This window comes from Poeciliopsis prolifica, unplaced genomic scaffold (assembly GCF_027474105.1).
Source record: "Poeciliopsis prolifica strain line A6 unplaced genomic scaffold, Auburn_PproV2 SCAFFOLD019, whole genome shotgun sequence".
Classification (NCBI taxonomy): domain Eukaryota; kingdom Metazoa; phylum Chordata; class Actinopteri; order Cyprinodontiformes; family Poeciliidae; genus Poeciliopsis; species Poeciliopsis prolifica.
The window spans coordinates 9,319,812-9,337,841 of NW_026562394.1; the positions used below are offsets into that span (position 1 = coordinate 9,319,812).

Consider the following 18,030-nt stretch of genomic DNA (forward strand, 5'->3'; position numbering starts at 1 on the left):
TGCTTCTGATGCTCAGAACAATGCTTGACATCCCTCTCTGCACGGACTCTTTTGTCTTAAAGCGCACCTTCCAAGCTTTTTGCACCATGTGGACGCACGATCACAAGCCTTCTCAAACTTTCACACGCATTAAAACGGTCCCCGTCAGGCATTCCCAGTGCTGAGATTCTCTTATCACATTCGACACTCCGGTGAAGCCACCAGTCCTCTACCCATCATGCAGTTCTCCCAAGGAATGGGATTCCTTTCACACCACTAATGGCTACAGAAAAGGGAACATTTTCATTTTAATTATCTGCTCAGCTCAAGGGTTCCTTTGGTATTCCCCTGCCTTGTGCCCTTTCATCATGTTAAATTATTGCTGATACCTGGAAGGAGGCGAGTGAAGGAGAGGTGAAAACACACATCCGCCCAAACGCACACACTCTAGAGCTTTGTCCGTTTTGTGCAGAAGATGGAAAGAGAAGTTCTACTGAGTTTGCGATGCTATTTATATCCATTGAACCTATTTTCATTTACAGCCACAAATCTTATTTATCTAATAAACCAACACTGAGTGGTGCTTGTTTGTGAAACAAAACAAAATCCAATGAAATGGCCTCCAAATGTCACCTACTTGGTTAAAGGAACTCGTCTGAGTGCAATCGAACTATATGGATTGTAGCACTAAGGGGCATTGTAATTTCAGTACATATTTTATGATGTGTGAAAAAATTTTTTTTTGAAAGAATATTGTTTTCAATAGTATTTGAAAATAATATATTTTCAGACATTATTTTATTTTATTGACGTGAGTCTGTAGTTTTGTAAGGCATTATAAGTGGTAAAACGTTTGTCAACTACTGTCTCAAAATGCAAGCATTTTCTGTTCTTTGTACGAAAGCCAACACGAGAACCAGGAATTTGGCTCGTCTTTAAGAGGCAGCACGGACATCAGTTGTAGTCCAGTCCCCACGTCCTCCTGCTGAACCCTGCACTCCCAAGAGTTCGCCATCGCTCCTCAGACTGTGTGAGGCCGCAGACGCTGCCAGATTGGCCGGTCCTTCCCCCCCTTTTTTTTTTTTCCTTCCCTTCTCATCATTTATCCACATCTCGAACAGCGTGCGTAGAGGATGGCACTCGCCGGGCTCCTGCTGCCTCAGCATGTGGTGTCTGCTCGGGAAGGAGAGTGGCTCCGTTTGAAGGTTCCGGAGGGGTCTTTGTCCCCGTTCCCTTTTCCGTGGGCCGAGAAGAGTCGCGTGCTGAGAGATCAGATGGCGTCAATCGTTGGCAAGCGCGGCGACGTCTACTGAACAGGCTCAGGAAGCATGACAGCTTTACAGAGACAGCACTGCAGAGCCTGCCAGTTCTCCCATATTCATGAGCTGACTTCTGTGGAACGTCGTGCTGAGCCAGAGCTGTGCATGTAGATAATTTAGAATGTAATATTAACAGTTTTAACCCTTGATTGCCTTGTTTGTTTGTTTTTTGTCTTTGCAGCTGAAACCTGGGCAGAACAACGGCAAGGACAGCGACAGTGAGAGTGCGGGCGGCGAGTCCAAGCCTTCCATCAGGAGCAGCTCCAGAGACAGACTGACAGATGTGAGTACCTGAGCTGACACTCTGCCGGAAAATCACAACCTCACTCGTATCAAAGCATGTAGGACGGATGTACTTGTGGATCAAAGGAAAAAATAAATAATGTGGCCATGGAGGAGTTCATTTCTCTAGATTAATTTCACATAGGGCTGGACAATAAATCAATAACGATACATATCGTGATGGAGGGTTTCCTTAAGAAAGCCTGGTGGTGAGGGTGGAAAGGCAGTCATCCAGAGGCCCATCGTGTTGTTGACTTAAAACATGTTTAAAGTTGGCAAGAAATTTTAAAATATGCCTAATTAATTATTTGAAGACATTAACCATTCCTTAACACAAACTATGAGAAAGGTAAATGTTGAAATGCACAATTGGAATAAATATCAAGATTTACACTTTAGTTGTTTCATCCTAAAGAAAGTGTCCAAAACTTTTTACTCTTTGTCACTTTAAAAAAAAAAAAAACGAACAATTGTTTGTAATGGGAAAACCCTGGCGATGCGTGATAATAGATAAAACGTCTGATAGAATATACAGTATTCAACATAAAGGATATTCACTGAACTCCAATCCAGAACTGCACAGAATTCTGGGAAATGTAGGTAGAGGAAAGGGTTTAACCACTCATCCTCTCACAGCAAGCTGGGCAAGGCTGGTGACCTCAGCTAACTCAATCTCTGGTTACCTAGCAACAGTCTGTTGAGTAACTTGCGCAGCAGCAGTTTCAGGTTTTCCCACCTGAAGATGAATAAAACAGGACAGGCCTTTCTACCAGTTTGGCAGTATTTCAAATATTAAACAAACAAACACAAAACAAACAGTTGATGTCAGCAATTATTGAAATCGACTGACCACTTGCATTGTGATATGTTTCTCAGCCATACCTGTCCAGCCCTAATATCACATATTTAAAAGAAGAAAAACTCCTATTCTCTAAAATATCCAAAAGTTGTGAATTTCCAAGAAAGACATTAGAAATGATTCCAGATTTTTTTGTTGTTGTTGTTTTTGACAAAAACATATTCCTACGTAGCCACATCATTAGATTTATTGTATCTACAGAGAAATCTCAGTTAAAATAGCTTAAAAGCTAGTAGTTATACTAAAATGTAGGTTTGGTATATTTTTTTGGCCAATTTTTTTCCACTCTCCATGAGACAACACATCAGCCTGCACATAATCGACCGCAATAGGAAGAAAGCTGTTGCAAATTCTGCTACACTTTTATAAAACTGTAATGTCTGTTGCCGTTTTCCCCTGTTGCACAGAAAAGAAGGTAAGTTGTATCTTTTTCATCACTCGCTGGAAATAGTACAACTGTGTAACTACGCCACCATATTTTTTCACATTTCTATCCCGGAAAAGGGATTTCTGGTTACGATGTGACCACAAGATCCGATGTATATATACAGAACATTTTTTTAGTTGTGGTTCTTGTGAGGCCAGATCATCATTTCCTCAGATATACAAAAAGGCTGAAGACTTTTGGTGATGTTTCTTCCTTGTTTGCACCATGTATATGTGTTCTTGTATATATCTATTATGTAAAACAGCTCTAACCAGCCTGAATCCCATACTCTCTCCTACCTCTTCGATGCTGGCTAACATGCTGCATAAGCAGAGTGCTGAAAACATGGAAAAATCCAGTTGCTGGAGCTTCAACAACAACTCTAACAGCAGATTCTGCTGTAGCATTTTCTGTTTCACTGAATCCAGATAGAGTAAAACATGGATTACCATATGAGATTTCTGTCTCTATTGAGAGCTGTTAGTTTACCCACACTAAGAATGTTTTCATTATAGAAACTGACTCTTCCCCCTATATTTTGTAGGAAAATCCACCAGTTTAGATTGCAATGAAACCATCTAAGGTCTTAGTTTATCAACTAAAATGCAGTGAAAGCTTGAGTGATCGATATTTTTCAAATTGGAATCTTTTTAAGGGTTTGGTAGAATTACCTTTTAAACTCTGACTTTAGTTTCTTTCCACAAGCTTTTCACAATCGCTTTTTTCCTCTCTGAAACACATTTTATGCTCTTACCTACAAATTCCTTAAGTGGTGGCCACCCCAAAACATTTACCTTGTTGACCTCAACCACTGCTGGTATATTTCGGATCATTGTCAGTTTGTACCCGAGCTTCTTTCCTTAGGTTTTTAGTTTCCTCCAAATTGATTTCCATTTATGAGTGGATTTGCAAACCGTAATCTGGCTTGTTTTTCCAATTCATTTTTGGAGTTATGGCTTCATCCTTACCGAATGGCCTTTCAGCCTATAGGCTGTGGTTTTACTCTAAGTAGTAACACCCTTATGCCAGCGTTAGCCAACATCTTCACAATTTGATTATAATGTTATCTAGGATTTCCCAATTTATTACATCAGTGATCTTAATGGATGAATTTCAAGAAGCTCATTAGAAAAATCTTCTAAAGCAGCAGTAAAAATATTTTTTTTTAAATCCTAACTGAAAAGGAAAACAGAAAAGTTCAGTGAGATTTAATGTCAGGAAATGGGTTTTATCCTTTTTACTAAGGGTATATAAATAACTGATTTCAACTTTATAGCACAAAAGCAAACATATATCCAGGAGTTCCTTATGAATATGCAGAAGGGTAACAACGAGGAGAATAGAGCATCTGTATGTCCCTCCACTAGATTCTGAGATTTAAGGCCAGCGGACTCCTGGGACTTTGGGAGCTGGCCTTCTGTGTCTACTGCTCGATTTGCGTGGAAAACACAGCGAAGAGATCAGATATCTGGCCATAATTAAAGCTGCCAGTCGGGAGGCGAGCTTGTCTTTGAGGAAGACATGGCCGAACAACTGAAGCAAAGCGGATTCTGCGTGTAGCTTTACAGTGCTTGACTGGGCATGAAATGAAATAAGTAATTTGATGTTGACAACAGAAATTGAAATGATACTTGCTGATTTTTGTGGCGACAGTGCAGCTGCATTCCAATACGAGTCGAGCGTAAAGCATATCTTTTGCAGAATGCTCGTAATAATCTGAGCCTGAGAATGATGAAGCATTTACTGTCACTTCTATGTAACTGAAAACTTCTTCAGCCAGAATTATTATCACTCTTTTTCCTCTGTGAACATGTTGATTTAATTTAGTTTAATATATAACGTAATTTGTTCTCCTACAAATATTAGAGATTGGTTACAGTGATTAATCATATTGATAACTAGATTTTTAGGAGGCAGCATTTAGCTTTGATTTGCTCCGAGTTGATTCTAGTTCTACAGATCATATCCAGATATATTTTAACCGGTTAAACATTGATGTTTTCATCCTGTTCTGCTTTCCTCTCAGTCTCTGGTTCCCTTCATGTTAATATTCAATAAATTACTTCGCTTCAAATCACATCTTAAAAGGAACAGGCTGGCAAAGGGACTAGCAAAAACAATTAGCTTACTTTAGCTGACCTGGTCACATTTACATGGTATATGTTGAGATACGTTCACTTGACAAATAAATACGTAAAATGGGATTAAATGTATATGCAGTGATGCAATGCCTTTCAGTACTACTTTTTCACACTTTTTATATTACAACTACAAACCATAGTTTGCCATGTCACACATTTACGTCTGCTTTTTTAAAAAAAAATTTAAATCACTTTTACCTAAGCTGACATCTACTCCACTCTGGAGACACAGGAGAAAGAAGGAGTTTCTTCTTGGTTTCCTCTTTTTCCTCTGGTCAAGACACCCCACATGAGAGTGACCGAGCCTTCAGATGAGCTGCTGAAAGCCGCCTGGGATGTAGAAAGACTTTTAGACCCGCATGTCACTTTAGACAGTCTCACTGTATGAGGCTTCGGTTCCAGTCCCTGCAGGTTTTTCGAACAAGTCCCCTTCAGCCATGCTGTAAAAATCCACTTAACACATCACAAGAGGTGCAAGCCGGCACATTCGACCAGGGCTCTGTTCCCGTGGCTTACAGGAGAACATGGCGAAATCTGAAAAAGGATCAAACCTTCCTGCTGCACAGAAGAACTGCTGCATTTCTTTCATGTATTACGGTGGTTTGCAAAAGGATTCGCAATCTTAACTTGTTTACGTTTTGTCACATTTGCCTCAATGTAGTTCACGTGAGAAAACAGCACAAACCTTTGAATGGAATGACATCATAATTAACTCTTCACTTAAAAAAAATAAAAAATCTGGGGAGTGCGGCTTGCGTTTCTTTTAGCGCAACCAGCCTGTGTCCTACAAATTAGTGGTGGGACTCAGTTAAAAATTTAGTTAGTTTCAGTCTGTTATTAATTAACTGCAATTATTTAGATTTTAATCTGAAACTAAATGTTGACAAAATAAGCAACATTTTCAATTAAAACATTTTTTTCTGCAGAATGATCGACTAAATAGACTTAATAGCTCGCCAACTAATATAAGCATTGTTTTAAATTTTATTTAGGTTATTCAACCATCAGATTTATGTATAGTGCGACTATACCCATTTAGCTTTAAATTGTTTCTTGTACTACTAACGATTCATGGAACCTCTGGGAAAATGTAGACAGGTTTAGAATTGAGATGCTATTCATGCTGGAGTGTTGCCTTGATTCTTCTATGCATCTTTCTGAAATCCTTTAGTCTCCTGTGGCCATTATTCAGCTGCGCTAAACACCTGAGTGGCGTTAGCGCCGCCTGTAAGGCATAGCTACTCCTCGGAGAACTGCAGTTTCTAAGCCTCTGCCTCACAGAGCACCCCTCCCTCACTTAGCTCCTTCAGACTAATCGGCAGTAATTAGCAAACACTTGGTGGAACAGCGCATCTGTTGAACTGATATGTGCGGCATCTTCGTGTAATGCTGGTGAAAACTTTGTTACTGGGCTAGTAGAAGAGTGATGTTATGATGACGTCCTGAAGGCAGAGCTTCCAAAAGAGCAAGAGACCAAGACCCAATTTCAAAGCGTTTAATTATGAAGTCAAACTTCTTCTAAGTCATATTTGATGTAAACAGCATTTTTATAACAACTGAAAGTAACATATTTACTCGATTGTGCTCTAAAATGGAACTATATGTTAAACTCTATGTAATTAATTTAATTGAAATTAACACGCCCCAATATGAATATAAGTATTATACAATATCAAACCTGAAAGGAGAAATCTGAGTGGAGAAGCAGCAGAACCACACATGGTATCACTCGAGGAGCTGCAGAGATCCACAACTCAGGCGTCAGAAACTATTAGTCATGTGCTCCACTTTTTTTTTTCCTTGCAAGAATGGCCAGTACAGAAATAAAGCAATTTTTAAAAATCTAGTTTAAAATGTACCACAACTTACATACCAGCCATGGATAACTACAAGTTTTCCCATCTTATTTAATTAAAAACTGACTTTTTTAGCTACTAGAGAATAAAACAAGTAGCTAATAGCTAGCAAAAAGCTAGTAGCTAGTAGCAGAAAAGAAAATATACTTATTCTACTCAAAAAAAAAAAAAAAAAAGTCACACTGCATTTGTTACATTCATGTAATTCTGCAGCAGAGGGGAGCTCCCATGCAGCCAGAAAACAAAGAGGAAACATCAAAGTCACTCGTTAGTAACGGGGAGCGATGTGACACAGGAGCCGTCTGTGACCCACACTGTTCGTTAGACCAACAGTCCGCTAATGGCATTTGCTCGCAGGACTCCCCTCCTCCTCACGGTCTGACTGCACTCCAATGAAGCAGATGAAGTGAGTTTGCTGACCTGGCACTGGCTAACAGTGGGGGGGACGGGGGCCAGAGGAGGTCAGTGCCTGGCAGACCCCTCCTCTCGCCTTCCCCTCCTCTCTCCGTCCTGCCAGCTCATTAAGGCCTACAAATGGCACATCAGCTCGCCAGTGTTTGCCTCAACCCCAGACCCCAGCTAAATTGGCAGGCTTAGCTGTATTTGCTAGCAGCTCAGGGTTCCCTTTTGGATTTGTTTGAAGCCGACATGGCAGAAATCCCCCTCACCCCCTCCGTCGCACTCCCGTCACCCCACCCCTTCAGTCGGGGTGGCAGGCATTCAGGCAGCCCTGAGCAGAGGGAGTCTGCTGGATCGGGGAGGGCATGGAGCTCTGGATGAATCACTCCCGTTTAGTCTCTGCGGCAAGGGGTGAAATGCCATCATTACCCGGCTGCCTATCAAATAAATTGGCAATTACGGGCCTGGGATTGCAAGTAAACAGCATGTTACTCTTTTTTTTTTTTCCCTCCCTCCCGCTCCCCAACCAAGGCTCTTGATGAGAGGCGGGTGCAATGGAGAGAAGCTCTGTGGTGCTGGGTCAGAGCCCGCCAGTTTGTGTTATCCAACCTGATGAGAGGCGCAAGAGGCAGGCTATAATGAATTCACCCCCGTATATCAGTGGCCATTTTTATTTTGAGCCAAAGCTTCCTGTCGAAGCCTGCTTCAGCTGGGCTCCCGAGTAAATTCTGCCTGATATATCGAGTCAGAGGCAACGTTGCTCCAAACACGTTTGTACACAGTCAAAACCAGGTATTTTAGTATGCTGCGTAAAAACACGCAGTGTTCTTCTCTGACTTAGATGAATCAGGAAAAAATGTTTTCTGTTCGTGTCGGTTGGGGAACAAAATTGTTTTTCAAAATGTGAGAATAAAAATAGAGAGATTTTGTTTTTACTTTCTTTAAATTTTGAAGATTACATACTTTTGGTAGTAACTTAAACTATATTTTTGCAAAATCAACAGATCCCCAGAACTTATGACTAATCTAGAGTTTTTTTTTTTTTTTTTTTTTTTTTTTTTTTACAAATTTTTTGCAAAAAATGATCAAAAACATTGGGTTTAAGCAACTGCAACTCTCCTGCAGGTAGCAGTATTTCTCACTGCGACTACACTGCTCCTTTCTCAGCTTTAGATAACATGAAGTCACAACTCATGATTGATATGGCAAGTAATAAAAATCAACCTATTTAGGTACGTGAAAGAATAAATATGTTACATTTTGGAGGTGGTTTAATGAGGAAGAATTTTTGAGAAATTCTTGAAAATATTTGTGACACTAATTTTGTTAAGAAAAAATCACTAAAGTTGTTGCAAAGTCATGGAGGGACTGATTGGAATTTATTCTAGAAACTTCTTACAATTGTTTGCTGGAATTTTCATTCATTCCCCCCATTAGAACCCCTTAGCATGCCGCTGTCACCACCGTACTTCACAGTTGAGATGGTGTTGGAAATGTATTTTTGAGGTAAGATCATCTTTCTTCATGAATAGCCTCATTCACAAGATATTTTTTCTGTCCTTGTCAGGGGTGCAATCACATATTTTGCACCGTAAACTCCATAAATCCCATAGTGTTTATATGTCCTGCAATTGTTTGAGCAGATAAACATGAAGCTATAAGGCATCTGAAAATGCCTTATAATGGGGGGGATCAAGTTATTTTTTGTGTTAAACAAGAAAGCAGTGTGCTTGAGGTGTTGTCTTACATTACTTGCACATGTGTGTCTCCAGTTAGCTTAAACATTGCGAATCCATAGTGATCTTGGTGAATGTAAACTTTGGGATTTGATAAAAGTAAAATTTCTCATTAGTCTGTAATTTTGCAAATACAAATAATGAGCTTAAGCAGTGGAGGCTTAGTTGGATTTAGCAGTGAGGTAGGTAAACATCCGCATCCAACCATATGTGGTATGAAACGGCCCACCGTAAGGTAGAAGAAAGACTTTCATACTGGCAGGAAGTCCAGACGGTTTTGTGTTCCAGACTGAAATCTAAAGTTTTTCTGAAATCTAACCTTGTGTGTCCTGGATTCCCTCAGACGATATATATTTTCCCCCCATTGAATGTTGTTTTGTAATAAAACATCTGGAAGTGATATTGTTAAAAAGTCGAGCACACACAGGCTCTTTGAAGTGGTTACAGCCCAAACATAGCTCGAGTCTCTCTTACGGCTTGTAAAACTGAACTCTGTTATTACTGGCTTTCTGATGAAAACACGATGGCCCACTCGGAATCCTGTGTGCATGTGGTAAAAACCCTTTCCAGTAGTCAAATTGCAACTTTTTGGAAACTGGCTAAAGTCATAATGCGCACCCGTTTTTATGAATACCACCATTATGATTCGATTTTCTGCCCCATACCAGTTTACGCATAGCATTACGTCCTTAACCTTAGAGCGTTGTATGTTCCCATAAGCTACTCGCACGATCTGAATCTCACTGTCCAAGCGAACCGCTCGTGTAAAATGTCGCCACTGCTGGTGTCCATCCCACCTCCTCAGTACATTCTCCAATTATTTCCTGACACTCTCATGTAAATGAGGTCACAGTTCCCCTACATGTCCAGATATGCTGTCCAATTTGTTCCGACACCGAACGTGTAATTGCTTGCATCAATTATCTGTCTTTCTCGCTCTCTCTTTCTCTCTCTCTCTGCTTCTCGATAATTTGAAATATTTCTTATTAGAGACAAGCATTTAGATATGGAAGTAGAAATGCTGTACCTATAATTAGCTCATTATCACGGGACTGTCTGAAGCCTCAGCGTATGCGTCTCCATGCAGTGAAATGAGTGGCAGATGTGTTTCTTGATGTGGGTTTTTTTTTTTTTTTGCTATTTTAATGGGTTTTTAAAACATCCGGGACAAAGCTCAGCACAATCATTTGTGTATTTCACGTTTCTGGAAGAAATAAAACATTAAATGAGTCTGAGCTGTGAGTTTCATGTTGGACTTTTAGCTAAGTTAGCTCACCCGATTGCAGTTTTCTGATAGCCGATTACAGGTCTATAAAAAGTATTGCATTATTGTTAAAAAAGTGTTTTCATACAACAATCTGAAAAGTGTGGCTTATATTTCTATTCAGCTGTGCCCCTGAATGAGTCACCTGTCGAACCACATTTTGGTTTAATTACAAGTACAGCATATTCACATATCTGAACTGTGTATCTCAGTTGTTCTTCCAGAGTCATCATAGGCCTCTTGACTATGATGACTCTGATTGGCCAGTATGCTAGATTAGGTGGTGGGATAGTTTTATACCTGCTCATTAATGCCTACTTCACATGGCAGGATTTTTGTTCTGATTTCCCCTCCAACATCAATATTTAGCCTGATAGTTTGGATGAATTTTGAGGTAATCTTAGGAGATATTCCTGCCGTGTGTGGTGCATTAAGAGTGATCTGGTCCGGTCACAAGAACAGATGATCTAAAATCTGGGATATTCTTGAGCTACGACTTAATATGTGGATTTCCCTGAGGACAAATTATAATTTGACCAGTGGAATGTGATGCACATTCTGTGCTAATGTCCACAGGACCAGAAAGTCCAAAAGAAAGAACCAGAAAGTCCAAAAGCAGAATTCTCGCCACTATAGCCTTTCTCGTTATTTCCCTGAGTCCTTCCAGTCTCTACATTTACAGCATCCTGAAGGATCCAGGCGTGAGACCACTTGACTTGCCCCCCCCACCTACATCAGCTTGATGAATAGGCTGTCTCCCATGAAGTGGCCAGACATGCTTATTACCGTCTCTGACACGCCAAATCAAGTCCTCTTCTCTTCTCTTTGTCTTCTTTATCATTTATTCCCATTTCCTTTCTCACTGCCTGCAGCTTAGATGTCAAGAGCAAAATATGACACTTTGTGACACGGCAGTCGGACAAAATTCCACTTTGCCTCCATCGCCCTGCCAGCACCCAACAACCGAAGGTCCGTCAGGGACCCATGAAAGGTCCCGCTGGATATCTTGTCTCTGTGAATGCCAGGGGCACTAACCAGTCTCTGTATTCTCAAGAGGTCAGCTTAGTTTTCAGTAACTGTGTCTCCATTTCTTATGTCTGCAAATATTCTGGTCATGTCGCAGAAACACAATTTTGCAATATTGGTATTTCCATTAAATAAAATGAAATTAAAATCACACGTTAATAAGCTTGTTCACAAAATAAGTCATTAAAAATCATGGCAGAGATGGATGTAACTAGTTACAGGAGACATGTTAGTCTATCGCTCATCATCTATCAGAAAATCAGAGACGTCGTCGGCGTCTTCGTGTGTGCCATTTTAGGGAAATTGTAGTCTGCGTTTTTAGAAAACAGCAAATCACAATTTTTTCTGTTTTGTTTTTGTTTTTGTTTAATTATTTTTAACATAAATTCTACAGTAAAACGCCAGCAGCTGTGCTTGCCAGAATTCCACCATAAAACTACAAGTGTTTTTCTTTCAAGGTTACAAAGTATTGAAATTAAGGCTACAGATGCTGCTAGAGTCAATATTTTATTGTAAAATAAAATGTTTTAACTTACGGAAAAAAAAAACAACGTTTTTCCCTAAAATGAACTTGAAAACCACTCATAAAATGAATGCACAAACGTAAAGTGTACTAATTATTGTTTTTACCAAGTAATTTATTCGGGACAACTTCACATCAAATCAAAAGTTTTAATTTGTTGTAAAGTTTATGGGATACTCTCATCATAATTTTACTGCTTATTACTGTTAATTGTAGGGATATTTTTTTAAATGTGTGACTCTGAGAGCTCTGATGGAGCCAACTGCAAAATATCTGGAAAAACAAACTATCCTCCTCCTACTACTTCCTGTCTTCTTCATCGTTTTTGTCAGGAGTAATATCCAACTTTTGATCACGTGACTTGCGAAATACATGCCTCAGTACAGTTTTTGCCAAAAGCTAGAATTGTTTTTCTACAGTGACGCGTTTCCTTTAAGCAAAATTATTTCCGTAATTTCAATTTACTCAATGTTGTGGTTCATGGATACGCAGCAACTTCATCTCCAGAAGAGAAAAATCAATTGAAAGAGGAAGGGACTTGTGAGAAAGACATAGCACTCACTTACCTGATCGCTCTTGACCACGGTTGCTGTTAAATCACCGACAAGTAGATTGATCAGTGCCATCAGTGGGTCGCTGCACCACTGATGTCTCTGTATTCCTGCTGACGCGGCAAGAAAATGCAGGTTTTAATTGTGGAAACCGATACACAGGGCCTGTCGGTGTGGCTTAGAACCGTCGGCTGATCCCGACTGAATTTAGCCCCTCGCTGCTGCGGATGAGAAATCTATTCTCATGGAAGATTAATGGACTGGAGAAGTGGTGTTGAATGTCATTGTTGAAGGTTGAAAGTATTGAGCGCCCGAATCCTATCCATATGTTTTCAGGAATGACATAAATAGGCTCAGCCGGAATCCATTTTGACTTATCAAGCTTAAACCACTGCCAGAGCCATGTGACACTTGCCAAGTATTCAGGCTCCGAGGCTTCCAATAACAAATCCCATTCAGTATAATTTCCACTCAAATTGGCTATGGTTATGCACCATCACCTTTTTTTTTTTCTTCTTTCTTTTTTCTTGCTTTTGTAATGCGCCCCGCTCTCAGATGCTTATTACTTCCGCATTCTCTGTAACCCGAAACCTAAAAGCCCGCATTTTTGATGTCGTGCCACGATTTGGCGAGGGAGCCTCTCCTCTCTTTTGTTCCAGGCTTTTCAGCATGGAGGCTGTTCCGGTGGGGTAACTTGAATAAGTGGAGCCCGAAGGAATCTCTATAAAGGTCTCGCTCTGATTGGATGCGTACAGAGCCCAAGGAGAGAGAACCGGTTGCCATAGCAATAAGAGCAATGTGGGAACAGGCTGCATGAAGAAGAAGAAGAAGAAGAAGAAGAAGAAGAAGAAGAAGGGGAAATGCTTGTTTCTTTTGTGATAGGAGGTCTCCATAAACTGACTCTCTCTTTATGAATAGATTCCTGTCGTCATGAGCGTAAATGTATGAAGGGCCTTTTCATGCTCGCAAACTAAAAACACATGCAGAAGTGTTTTTATGAACCACTGTACTGTGATAAGCGTACTGATAACCAAATTGCTGACTGAAAAACTCAAATTAGTAAGAAGAGTGTCTGGCATTAACACTGATGTTGGCTGATTCAGATAAAAGTAGCCATCGTTAAGCATGGTCACTCATGCCAGTGAATACCACAGTTGCATTTTGGGTACTTGGTGGCCATTTACAGGTGGAGGTCAACACAAGAAAAGGGAGAGAATGTGACGGAGAGAAGGGCGTAAAAGAATGGAAAACGGACAGAGAATTCCTTTTCCCAGAACTGTCATTTAACCCAGCGATGTACATTTCCACTCCATGCCTGCTGCTGAACAGTTCAGTCGTCTCAGCAGGGGCTTTGACAGCCGTGCATTTACAGAAATAAAACTATAAACAGTGATTGCGTCCCACCAGTCACACTTCATAGCTCGCAGAGAGCAGCAAGTCTTCGGAAAGACGGAGCTCTAACAATCTTTGAAAGGAATCTTGTGTACATGTGTTTTAGCACTTCCACTTAGCAGCACAAGCAGAGTTTCTTAAGCCCCATCTACAACGGTAATGTTTTTTTCTTTCTAAACTGGCAACATTTTTAACCATTTGTGTCCCACATCCACATAAAAACAAGGTTTTCGGGAACCCAAAAAGTTTTTTGTCTGTCTATAAATAATATGACTGAAACATATGATGAGACATGTGTCTGATTAGAGAATATTGATAATTATTAACTACTTTCTTGTTTTAAATATCTGAAGTGCTACCAAACTGGTGGTGGTCTTGTTTTATACACAATTTTCACTCCACACTGCTGTTTCTTATTTTTGAGCAATTATGAGTGGCAGTGGTGAAACCTGAAAATACCAATGCACAAGTTACTCAACCTGTTGTTACAGACGTTTATAGAGGAGTATTGTTGGATTTCAGCTATTCATGAATGGTTCAGTCCCCAAATAATCTAATCAAACAGCGTCTTTCTCATGAACATCTCCCTGTTTCACTACTTTCTGCCTTGTGCTTCAGCAAAGGAAGATACAGAAATGGCACATGCATGATTTGATCACCAGCTAGAGTAGACCGACACAGACATTTTGGGCTCCACCTATACAGCACAGACACTCCACCGCTACCCAATTTACCTAAGCGATGGAAACTTTGCAGCACTGAGACAATGATGATGGAACTCAGTACGCTGAAGGTAAGTGTTTTACTGCTATGTGATCAAAATATAAACTACAGTGGTGATTAATGTTATGAGAACTGCTAGCTGAGATAAGTTGCTTTATTGTTGCAACTGCTACCATTCACTGTGTGCCTTGTAGAAAGTGTCATCCCAAAGATGCCTTAATGGCACACTCAAATTCTGCTTTGATCTTTCTGTTAAGCCCAACTTTGAATTTGAGGAGGAGATGTGAAAAAGTAGACGGTAAGAGTCATGTTACACTGCGAACAAAGGAATAATCCTGCACAATTTCAGATCATCTTGTTAATGTTTCACAAAAGCTTTCAGAACATGTTAGGTGTTTCCGTCCTTTTTCCTTTTTTCCCGGAGCTCTGTCCGGTGCAGCTGGTTGGACGGCCATCAAGAATTGGATCTGCACAGTTTTTATTTTGAAAACCAGAGCAATCCTTTTCCCCCCGTACCCAAAACCACGAAGCAACAGCACCAAGGATAAATGAGTAGACATCCGCCGACAGACAGACCCACCGACGGACAGATATACCGGGAAAGGAAGAGATTGTGCTGCTGGAATTACAGCCGGAGAAGATTATTCCAGAGACATTATTTCCCTCAAGTCGTGGGCTTAAGTCAAATTTGGAAAAGAAATGAAATTGCCAGCAGTGAAAAACCAGACTAGGTAGGAGTTCATGAGTAGAGAAATAACATTTTCATTTGTTTCTGCCCCAGTGGGAGGCGAGCAGCCTTTCAGTAAATACAGACAGCTATGAGGAATGATTTTTTTTTTTTCTGTCTGTCTGTAGGATATTGTTTTAATGTGCACTTATCTATCTGCAGATTGGAGGTCAGGCCTCGGGAATCCGCACGATGGCCATTGTGCTGGTTTATGACACACAAGTGTTGGCCTCGTCACACCTCTAATTGGGTTTTGTTTTCTTTTTTTTTTTTTTTTTTTTTGCAGAGCACATGTACAAAAATCCACTCCTAGATGTCCTCTACTGTGTTTTTTATTTTAACACTTTCCTTGTACAGTGTATCCAGCTGATGCTCGTCTTTCAAATCCAGCCTTACGTTTCGAGCTCTTGTTTTGAATAGAGCTCCAAAATTTAGTTCTGGTTTGTGAGCTTCTCAATCTACAATTCAATATGATTCTGCTCCCCTGCTTTGATACGAAATCTAGTCTAATAAATCACTGCTTTATTAAAATAGGTTTTAATAAAGCCTTCTCTCTATTTCACTTTATTACTTTGATATTTGTGCAATTTACTGTTTTCTCTTTCCTTACCAGTTTTATTTACTTTATGGACTTATTCTATAGGTGAGCGACTTTGCAAAGACATGTCATAGTTTCTCATTTTAAATTAAAAATGAATTTGACAGTGACATGATAATATAATTTTAACAAGATTCATTTTCATAAAAACAGCTCATGAAGTAAAACAGAATAAAATTATTAGGCCAAAAGTGAGGTTTTATGCTCAACATGTGAAGACAAGCATATGAAGCACAATGAAACTGATGCATCTGAGAATTAGCATCAGCATAGCACCGCAATGTCTGCCAAAGAAGAGAGATTAAGTGTTGGGCACAATGTCTTCCAATCCCCTTTCTAAAATTGTCATACTGATCATCACTCACATTATTATCATCTGCTTTTGTCCACTTCAATAAAATATTTGAATATAATTATCGTTTGGTCAGCGTTTGAACACAACAGTGTGTATTTGCCAAGTTTTGAAAGCTGTCTAAATATTGTTTTGCAATTCACAATTAATTTGCAGCAGAACAGCTTTGCTCTGAAGCTGTCAGCGGCGATGTTCTCCCAAGCGATTACGTCTACTTCCTGTCATCCACAATCAGCCGACACATAAAGCGCTTGTCACACGGCCCGCTCTGATTAAGGCTGATATTGACACTGGAATTGAATAAACGTGCGCATTAAGAAGATTAGTATTTCCCGTGAGGCGCGCGTCCCCCACTGCCGCATTCTCTACCGATGAGGCGCGGTGATCCTTTTGAGAGACTCGATTTTCACCCAGGCAAATCCAATCTCTGACTACAATACGTGTAAATAGAACACAGAGATGAAGATTAATCTGGGGGCCATCTTTGATGGGAAAGTATTCACTGTACAGTGAATGAGAGGCAAAAAGTGCATTAACTTTAAAATAGGTGTCACAACCTGGGTGTCATTTCATTGTACATTTTTAGCAACAAGTTTGGTTATGTGTACTTAGTTTTATTGTATTTATGTCATTTTTTAAATGTATTTTTTTACATATTTGTTGAAACTGTCTCTTTGTCATGACAGTATGTTAAAGACAGATAATCTGAAAACATTGAGCTTCTCTACCTTCTCCCAGTGCCAACTAAAAACAGCCAATCAGATCCAGGGGGAGGGTCTCAACGCTGTCAATCACTCCTCCATGTTTCCCTTTTGTCTCTGCTACGCTGCAGCTAAGTCAGCCTGTCTGTCATGACTGCTAAGGCCAGTGAAGGTGGTTACCAATGATGGCGGATAAACAATTTTTCCTATTATGGTAAATTATTTTTCTGCCATTAGTACATTTAGCAGCGCATACATGGGTTCATTGACAGCACTTAGACCGATTAGTTGTTTTTGGTCAGGTGTGCATTTCTTCAAACAGCAATAGCATCTCAGGGAGGAACTGATCGATGTTTTCACAGGTTATCTGTCTCATATCCTCTCATTAATCGCTTTTACAAAATAAGAATAAAAGTGACGTTCTGCACCTTTAATAATGAGATGGAGACAACAGTTTGCAGTGTTTGAGTGTGAAACATCCGCTAAGCTAATTAGATAATTCGGCTTCCACTCCTGAAGTCGCATCAGCTGCGTGCGCTACCTGTAAGGTCAAAGCGTGGTGCGGGGGCCCCCTGGAACAGGGGGCGCGAATAGCATTAACCTTGGCATGCCCCCGTTGGCCCCAGGCCCAGGCGGCCCAGGAAGAGTGGAATTAGCTAAGCCAGGCAGGGCCATCTGATTCCAAGCTCCATCCAATTACAGCCTTATCTCCTGGCCAAATGAGATCAATTCATAGAGGGCAGGCAGGCCTGGCAGCCCGGCCAAGGTGCGATAATCAGCAGTTGGGAGCATGTCACTTAACGCCCCTGTGTCCCTGAAAGAGCCAGAGCATGTGTTAGGAGCAACACTTGCTGCCATTAGCTCTCGATGCCTGCCTGAGCTTCATCTGCACTCTGCATGAGGGCAACCTGCTGTAGCGCATTTAGACATCTTTTTGTGTTCGAGTGCAGCAGTCAGGAGGAGGTCAATAATGTGCATAGTTACAATTTAGACACTCTTCACTTGAGATGACACTCGCCAAAAAGTGCAGGTTAGAAAAATAAGGCTGGTTTTTATATTGCGGCAATGTTTAAAAGCTGTCCTGGGCGTCCATGAAAAGGTCTGATGTGCTTTCTGTTATTATTTGGGGAAGGAAAACGAATGTCGGATGGTGGACCAAGAAGGCAAACTGACCA

The 18,030-nt window shown here is 40.5% G+C and overlaps 1 protein-coding gene across 22 annotated transcripts in view; it reads left to right on the plus strand.

The window, feature by feature from the left end:
• auts2a (activator of transcription and developmental regulator AUTS2 a) overlaps positions 1-18,030 on the plus strand; it is a 305,230-nt gene that overhangs the window by 114,103 nt on the left and 173,097 nt on the right. For all 22 annotated transcript variants that reach the window (XM_055043900.1, XM_055043902.1, XM_055043899.1 and 19 more), the window contains one exon: positions 1,480-1,581. In XM_055043900.1, the coding sequence (XP_054899875.1) occupies positions 1,480-1,581 (102 nt within the window). The remainder of the gene's footprint in view (positions 1-1,479; positions 1,582-18,030) is intronic.